At 36.4% G+C, this 9,790-nt stretch overlaps 1 protein-coding gene across 2 annotated transcripts in view; it reads right to left on the bottom strand.

Moving 5' to 3' along the window:
• Window positions 1-2,625: 2,625 nt before the first annotated feature.
• Window positions 2,626-9,790, bottom strand: part of LOC131432350 (uncharacterized) — a 370,503-nt gene continuing 363,338 nt past the window's right edge. For both annotated transcript variants that reach the window (XM_058598563.1, XM_058598564.1), the window contains one exon: window positions 2,626-8,553. In XM_058598563.1, coding sequence (XP_058454546.1) covers window positions 7,569-8,553 — 985 coding nt within the window. In that variant the 3' untranslated portion in view covers window positions 2,626-7,568. The remainder of the gene's footprint in view (window positions 8,554-9,790) is intronic.

Genomic DNA, 9,790 nt, shown 5'->3' with positions numbered 1-9,790 from the left:
CTAGCTCCGAAAATATGGCAAAGAACGCTCACCAGCAACTCTTCATACGATTGAATCAGTGCCATCAAAGAGAGACCGATATCATCGCAACAACAAAAACCCGGCATGGCTCATTTAACATAGAATAGACACAAGTGCGAGAGCGAATTTCTCTCGATGACATTTCTGAGAATCAAAGGTTAGGCTGCTGTGGGGATCCTCTCTGAAGAAACAAACGGTCGCTTATTCTCGTTTCGCGATCCGATGCTATACAGACAGATGATAATTGCGATAGAATAATTTTACCATTGCCGCTTATTCTAACTATGTGCATATAACCTTTGTATAAGTTGTATCTATGAAAATAGCTGTGAATGTTCCAGACCAGGGTTTTGAAATATTGCAACCTCGTATGAGAATCATCAAGTTGAATCATCGATTCGATTTTCTGCGCTAATTGTCAACTTGCGATTCTCTCTTGGGAAATGCCACAGAGTAACGATCATTATCAGACTGTAAATTTTTTAAGGGCCGTGAAATACTCATAGTATGAAGTGGAGCGAAGAAATGTAGAAAAATTCTCTCGCGGTTCATGCATTGAGAGACTCGAGTTCTTGTATATGTCTAAGTTTGACGTTCCGGAGAATGTTCGAAAGTAACGAAATTCGCAAAGAAATTTGTGATCTGGCAGGCGATATGCAGATGTGGTGAAAAATATACCCGATTTGTACGGAAGATTGCCTTAAGGGTCAGCTAGTGCGAAAGGCGTTTTAAAAGTCTATTTTGGGAATTTTTTTTTCTGGAAAACCGTTGAAACAGAACCACAAATTTTTTCAGGAGGTGTTTCAGAACATGTTGATTAATCATGGAAACATGTATATTATTTACTTGAACAATTTTTGGTTATAAAGTTGTTTGTTGAAAATCTTTCATTTTATAATTGACTTAAATATTTTTAGAGATTAGCTCACAAAATTTAAAATTTCTCTGAGTTTCGGAGGAGGTTTGAATCTCAATAACACCCCCTGTATACGTGCCAGAATCATTACAAAGAATATTTTCGGAGATACATCGATCAACATGAACAGATATGGAGGAAGAGATGCTCCACTTCTGCTTTGACTTTTCTGATTATCGGAATTCAAAAACCGATCATTCGTGGTGATATTATGTTTGAAACAAAAATGAGAGAAAAATTTGAGAAAATAGTTGTTTTGAAAAGTTTTACTTATTCCTGTGTTCCTGTAGTTTTGCTTAGTTTTGGGCTCATGTATGTTAAAAAAACTAACGAAGCAATCGTAATTCTTTTAATTCAGTTTTAAGCTGCACATGTACTAAAGAGCTATATAAATTTGAGCCGAATCATCAAATAGTTTTTCAGAAATCATGGCGGCAGTCGTGTTTTTATAAAAAAGAACCCTTCTTAATTCACCTAGTGGTGTGATAATGCCTTTCTCTTTCTTCACAACAGTATCAAAAAATATTTTTTATCTTTTTATTAAATAATTTCGGACACTAATTTGGGCTCAATTTTGACACATATCATCGGTATCATTTATCCAACCAAGCGCTTGACATTTGCGTTGCCTATTTGTATGAGAAGAGTGATGCTTATCTAAAAAACCAGTTTTAAACCTCCTAGTGGTGTAATGATGCCTTTCTCATATCAATCGTACTATCATATATAATACAGTGGTATTCTTCAAAATAATTTTTTTCAATTCTTGAGAGAATAACCAAAATCGGTTTGTTTGTCCGTCTACTGACAAAAACTATGAATTGGAGAAGGTCAATTTAGAAAAATTTTACGTTTTTTTGCCCTTTCAAGTGAGCTTTCATTTAAATCTAAGTTTGTGAAAATCGGTTCAGCCATCTCCGAAAAATGTCGGTGCTCCATCTTTGCGCGCACAATTTTTGCACGTTTTATTCCATATCTCCGAAACCGGAAGACAGATCCCAATGAAATTCAGGAATTTAGTATGAGACCTAAAGAGCTATCATTTGAATCTAAGTTTGTGAAAATCGGTACTGCCATCTCCGAAAAAAGTTAGTGCAAAAAAACGTTATATACACACATACGCACATACACACACAGACATTTTGCGTACTCGACGTACGTGTGCACTTCGTTTCGCCGCCGCTTGTGAAAAAATACTCATGAAATTAAAAATTTTCACTAATCGCACTGTAATACCGGAACCGGAACTTATTGGGGACTTTTTAAAGAATTTTAATATCTTTTATTTGCTTCTTAGTTTGTGACAATCGGTTAAGGAATTTCCGAGAAAATTGAGTGCGCATTTTTTCAGAAATTTGATCATATTTCTTTGTAATTCCGAAACCGGATGTCGGATCCAAATGAAATTAAAGAAAATTGTAGGAGATCATGAGACCTTTCATTTAAGTCTAAGTTTGTGAAAATCGGTTCAGCTATCTCTGAGAAAATTGAGTGACATTATTTGTCACGTACACACATACATACATACATACATACACACATGTATATATATATATATATATATATATATATATATATATATATATATATATATATATATATATATATATATATATATATATATATATATATATATATATATATATATATATATATATATATATATATATATATATATAAACATTTTGTGATACCGTCGAACTGAGTCGAATGGTATATGACACTCGGCCCTCCGGGCCTCGGTTCAAAAGTCGGTTTTCACAGTGATTGCATAACCTTTCTATATGAGAAAGGCAAATAACCCGTTCGAAAGATAAGTGGGCTAAGCACGTTCCGTATAACGGCACGTATTCTAGTGCATTTCTTTTTTCAACCGCATAAAATTTTGGCTTTGGCTTACGTCTTCTATACATATTTTAGACGTTATTTATGAAAAAAATAAGAAAAACCGATTTTGTTTTATTTGATACACTAGCTGACCCCCTTTGAAAGCATTTCTTGTCATTCATAAGGAAGCACTCTGTTTTGGCCTGATCTTAATCAACTCTACTTTTGTCCAATTTAGCATCCTGCTACTGCGATCGAAAAGTGTTGGAGCGGTGCCATGACAACGGAGTCAATTTTGTGTAAAAAATCATCAAATTCTTTGCAACTTCTCCCAATTGAAAAGTTCTGTGCAATTATAAAGCCGAAGCTTCGAAAATATCTCAAAATTATTTAAAGCAAAGCTGGAGTTGGAGAAAATTAAAAAAATAAACACTGAGAAAACTGATTGTACTGGTTGTACTGGTCGTACTGGTACTGAAAATGTTGAACGCTGCGGCCGGCCAAATGAGGTAATTAAGTCGGAAACCGTGCACAAAGTCCACAAATCGTTCTTGAAAACCGAAAAATCAAAATTGCGTGTAATAACTGACGTCTCAAACGTATCATACGACAGTGTGTACACTTTATTCTTGCCAAAAATCGTTTTTATTCATCAATGTAATCTCCTGCAAGAGCAATACAATCATTCCGATGCTTTTCTAATTTTTGGATGCTGTACTTGTAGAAGGCTGTCTTTCGCCTCAAAAGAGGCTTTAAATTCAGAAATTGCTTCTTCATTAAAGTTTAATTTTTTACCGACGAGCATTTCTTTTAGATCAGCCAAAATCCAGTAGTCAATGGGGGCCATATCTGGACTATATGGAGAATGAGGAAGTAATTTATCAATTTAACCAACGTTTCCATCAGCTTGTAAATCGGTGCAATGTCTTGGTAAAACAGTGGTATTTTGATTGACATAAGAAGTCGTTTTTTTTTATTTTGATAGCATTCAAACAATACTACATACCGTATTCACTATTGATTGTATTTCCATTCTCATGATATTCGATGAAGATTATACCATCCCGAGAAGATGTAAATAGCAAACAAAGACCAAAGTAACAGCAAATTTTATCATAACATCATGACTATTTGCAATTTTCTTGATATTTCATTAAAAGGATCACTAAAGAGTATGATAAAGGGGGTACGGGTATAGCGTGATGGGTTAGTCGATGCCTTTCACGCAGCCCACCTGGGTTCGATCCCCTCCCAGCACATAGGGTCAGAAAGCTTTTCTGACCAGAAGAGGCGAATGACCTTAAGGTTGAAACCTCAATAATCGGAACAAAAAATAGTTTAATAATCTGTTATCATTTATATTAGTTATTGTATCTCATATGGATGAAATATTTCAATTGTATTCTTTACAACTGATACAACTGATCTAATAGTTCCATCTTCAGAAAAAAAGAAATTTCATAAACAGCTTTAATTCTTTTATTATTATTTTACTCTTGGTTGGATATTACAATGACAGTATTCGCTACTTTGTTGTTATTTCAGCTCTTATTTCAAAGAAAATAATGCTAATTTTTACCATTGAGTAATTTTTTTTAATAATAAAGTTTGCTATTGGTTCGCATATCACTTCTACCCAGGATTTGTATCCTAAAATACACAGGCCATAGCTGACTGTTGTGCCTTATTTTTTACTCAGATGATGATTGTTTCAATTCCAAAGTGATATGATAGAACCATGTTTCAGCCATTGTCACATATCGACGCAAAAGTATGATTTCTTACTTGTTAGCGTGGCCAAACACTGCTTTGAATCATCAACACGTTGTTGTTTTAAATCGACGGTGAGTAAACTCGGTACCTACTTTAAAAATAGTTTTCTTATGGTTAAATGTTCATGTATAATTGTAAATCGTACACTGCCTTCTCATATTATTCAATTTACGATTAGGTATAACCAATTTGTAGAGTTCTTTATAAATATTTTATGAAGTCTAAATCGTACTACCAGAACGTTCCAAAACCAGATCCATTATCGGTGTCTGTACGACCACGTTTAAATTCAGCAAACCAACAACAAATGGTTATCACTTTTGAAACCATTCCTGAGCTTGTACTGTATTGTTTTCATCAAGAAGTAATGATAAATGAATATTTTTCGAAATTGTTTTGAATCCATTGTTCTAAAAAAATGACAAAAGTAACTTCACTCCATTTAGGATGGAGCTTTTTTCTGACTAATCGAAATTGCATGAAATTTCACACAGTCTTTTGAAAGGCACTTCATAAATGTCATATGGATTTGACAGTAATGGCGCCATCTGTGTGTTAGTCAAACGACTTATTGAATGATGTGTTATTTTGCATGAACACGATGACCGATCTGTTGGACCAAAAACGACAACGCTTCTTTGATCCCCAGCGTTGTTTGCAGCTGTTTCGCCACGATAAATCGGATTTTTGCAACGAAATGTGACAGTGGTGACCAGAACCTACACTCCGGAGTCAAAGCGGACGTCAACTGAGTTTCAGACCACTGAAAGGATAATGTGGAATGTAAGGTTATGGTGAAAAAGGTAAGAAAAAAGTTTTCCTAGATAATGTTCCGTGCCAGAAGTCGTATGTTACTATTGCCTGAATTGGGCCTGGGATTGCTACCGCACCCTTTCGTATTCATGGGACTTTGCCCCCAGTGACTACTACTTGTTTACAGGCCTCAAAATAATGCTTCTACTCTCATCGCTTATTTAGAGGAAAGAGATAAATCGATGTACAAGACAAGTATGAAATGTTATAGGAGGGGTTCTACTAGTTTTTTTTTATGTCGTTTATCTTTCCCTGGCTTCAACCTAATTGTGATCGTTCGCCGGGGATTGTTGGACTGATTATGTAGCTCTTGAAGCAAACTATGTCGATGAATAGGACGACGTTTAGAAGATATGGATGATTCAAATTTTCGTTTGGAAACATTACTAACTTTATTTTTTTCCTTTTCTGATATTTCTTATTATTCTTCGATTATTTATTCTTACATGGTGTTTCAAATTTTGCATAGTTTTTAAAGAACATCCATACAACCTTGTCTTATCGTAGTGATGAACTTTTCACGCATCCAAACATTTGCAATTTGAATTTTGCTGAACAGAAATGGGAATTATTATGAGGTTAAAAACTCTATAATATCGCAATTTCAAAAAGAATGAAAACTTAGCTTTGTTTTAAGCAAGACACTATGGAATCTTTACAACAACGAAATATGTTAGAAACGAAATTAATTTCTCTTAAATCCATCCAAATAATACTGCCAAAAAGCGCTTAAAAGTTTAAGATTATGCTGCACGGATGAAGATATGAGTAGAGTGAAAATTTGATAGGATTGAATCAAAAAATTATTGAAAAATTATTGTATGATGTTTCCTGTAAAAACTGCTAAGATTTTGAATGTGGTGTTTCGTCGTTGCAAAAGTATCATAGATCAATGTCAACTACCAAAATCAGTACATCAGTTCATCCTCAGTGAACAATTCACCCCTAGCAAATCAGATTAGAAAGTAAGAGAGAGAGAGAGAAGGCTTTATCACATACTGTAAATAGGTTAGAGATTTGCTGGAAAGTTCTACCGGACGCGGTTTACTCACCAGATTTGGCTCCTTCCGATTTTCACTTTTTGGCCTCGCGAGTTTCAACACTTTTTGGTTGCAGTTTCCATTCAAAATTAGATTATTAAATTAAAAAACAATTTTCGATTCCGTAGAGAATCGAACACAGGTAGGTGCCATGAAAGTTTTTGCAGTTTGAAGGGGATGATTCCATCTACTCTAAGATGAAAAAGAATGATAATATTGCAATAATAATGTCAACTTCTAAAGCACTGACTCAGTCGAAAGTTTGAATCTTCATTCATGATATTTTCAGTCACTTTATTTTTCCTTTGACGGGCCGACATTTCCAACTCTCAAATCTATCAACATTTTGTTTCGAAACGCACACAAACACATCCTGCACCAGAACGACCCTATTTTATTTGATGTTTTTAATCACCTAACCAAACCTTGCCGGAATCGAATTGGAATTGATTTTTTTTTAAATTTTGTGAATTGATTTCAGCTGAAGTGCAACGACCGGCTCCGAAACGAATCGAGTCCGGGTGCAGTTGTTTTTGTTCCCTCGATCCCATTAAGTATAAAAGCAGCGTTCTACTCTTTCCATTTAGGATATTCTGAGTGGTGCAGAAAATAAAATAAATTCCAATTGTAAGTTTATAAACAAACCAGGGGTATGGAACGAAGCAATCGAATGGATGAATGAATTGATTATTTTTACGTTTCACGTACAGTTTTCACTCGTACATAGAGAAGTTCGCTCAATTGGTAGCCGTTGCCCGGTGTAATGCTGAAAATGGTTTCAGATTAATTTCCAAGCTGATAACTTTTTCTCATTCATTGCTTTCAATATGGTTCAGTGGACAGACAGACAGACACGGTAGCAACTGCCGGCAGATTTAGTATGTTTTCAGCTGTCCAATGCGTGTTTCGTGAACCGCTCCGCTCCCACGTCACACTTAGTTATAAAAACTCAATTAAAAAATTACTACTTCCGTGGTAGCTATAAATATTCTAGAGAATAATTTTCCACCAATCGATTGCAGTCGCGTTGGAGGGTGGCAATCGTCCTAACAGTCAGACTTGATTTCATCATTCGATTTGATTGGATTTATGTTTCCCTGAATTCATAGTTCGAATGTTTGCACAGCTGGAATCCGATTCTATCGCTCCGAACTGTCGTAGATTCTGTTCATTTGTGCTCACCTCAACCCGAGGGCCTCGATACTGAGGCACAGTTCCTTACCGTTATGGCCCGCCGAGCGCGTCCTGGCCTTATCGTTGAGGTCGGAATGGAGACTGGAGGTACTGGTGCTGCTTGCATTGTGATTCATCAGGAAGGTCTGGGGAAGATTCGTGGATGGAATTTCCTCGATTTTTTCCAGATCCTGCGCCACACTGGCCGAGTGTTGCTTGTGGATGCCCCGTTGCTGTTTGGATGAGTGCGTAACTGAAGTGGTAGAGCTGATGGACGGGATCGATGTCAGTGTTCCCATGCGGGCTAGTTGCTCGCGATCAACAGAAATGGAGGAAACCGTATCCAGTGTGGGTTTTTGACTGGCTGTCATCGATGACCCCACGTCGTCCTTATCGAGGCTGAACTGTCGACGAAGAAACCGTGTGGAACCGGGCTTACTGGGGCAGTCCGGTCGATTTATCTGGTAGCCATGAAATCGATTATCTACGCACTGGGCAAGATTATTCTCACTGGGGCTCAGACAGCGATAGTAGTTGTAGGGTGAACTTAAATCTATCAGTTCTTCGATCCGCTTGAACAATCGCGATGAAGTGGTTCCTGGTGAAGCCGGATTCAACCGATTGAAGCTAGAGTTTGCACTTAGGAATGCTGTTTCCGACACGATTTCCGAGAGCTTTCTCGCCTGTGGACTGGGTGTTGCCGTTTTCGACTGGAACTCAGTCATATTCAGTGTGCAGTTGTTGGTATTGCTCGAGTTGGAATCCACGGATATTGACGGGGCTAGCATCGGGTTATCGTTCAGCATGGGTGGGATGATTTCGACCTTTACGTCTATCGATTCTCCAGCCACCGAAGGTGAATGACTGGACGAATGGTTTGCGGTGGAACCGTTGCAACTGTTGCTGTTGTTGTTGTTGTTGTTGGTTGCTTGCTGCTGATTGTTCTGCTCCGACTGGAAGAGAGATTTCCGCAGGATGGCGATGTCGTAACTGAAATTATTAAAAGATTAAATTAGATGAAAGCGAATGCTAAGTGTGAGTGAAATTTTAAAATATTTGCATTGATTTCAATATTTGCATCGAGCAATGATGCTCATATGGTTGGTTGCTTGGTTGTTTTAAATTTAACGCGATTTTCATCATTTTTTGCGTTTCACTATAGAAATGAAACATTTGCTTAATCCACCTAGGGATGTGATATCATCCAATAGTCTCATTAAGACATTTTTTTTATTTGAGCTCATTGCTGACAAAAATTTAGAGATGCATTCGAGTAATGCAGTAAAGTGTACTTCAACCCTTTCTTGTATAATTCGGTAACATTTGCGGAACCGAAAGTATCAGCAATAATATAAGGGGAGTTGAAGATTTGGGTAGAAACGAGGTCTAGAATTCGCTCTAAGCTAGCGATAAGACCATGGTATAAGATGGCACTAAGAATGAAAATTTGAATTTCTTCGTAAAGTGCAAAAAAAAATTAGTGCGATCTCGCCAATTACACGATTCCTGTTAAATCGGGAGTCCAATCTCCATGATTGCTATTTCCATGCAATCACCGTTTTTTGTCGTGAATACGACTTACTTTACTATCGGATGCCTTTTCAAAATTTATTCTCTGAGAGAGTGATAAGTTTTTGATCGTGAATATCTCTTGTTGTATCTAACGAATCAACATAATTTTTGCTACATGCCATCGGAAATATGATCACAATTTTATGATAAAATATTCAGTTGTGTGACATAATCTCAAATAATTCAAAATTAAACTTTTCTGAAATGTTTGGTATAAACGAGTATCTAAGAGGATAATTCATAAGGCGCGTTTGCCTTTCTCGTATTTTGAAAGCTCATAGCTCAGTGATCTGTTAAAGGATTTATATAATCGAACTACCAATAGAATCGAAATTTTTCAACTTAAGTGTGTATAGAAAAAGCATTGATGTATTTCAATAGTACACTATTGAAAAACCTGTCTCATTTGACCCATGTCAACAACTGCCAATCAGAACGCGTTCTGAGGAAGAGAACAAAATATATGCTTCTGTACAACAAATCGTTCGAGAAAAATGTTCCAAACAGTGTTTAATATCGTAGTGAGCTCCACAACTTGGTCCTTCTGAAAGGCAGGAATGAATCCCGTACAGCATCCGGATAGTTTCTTTCAATGAAATGCAAATCCGAAATGAAATATCGAAATTAAAATTCTATATGCTGCTATTTTTATAGC

Source organism: Malaya genurostris, chromosome 2, assembly GCF_030247185.1.
Source record: "Malaya genurostris strain Urasoe2022 chromosome 2, Malgen_1.1, whole genome shotgun sequence".
In the NCBI taxonomy this organism is placed as follows: Eukaryota; Metazoa; Arthropoda; class Insecta; order Diptera; family Culicidae; genus Malaya; species Malaya genurostris.
This window is presented reverse-complemented; position numbering and strand designations above follow the sequence as displayed.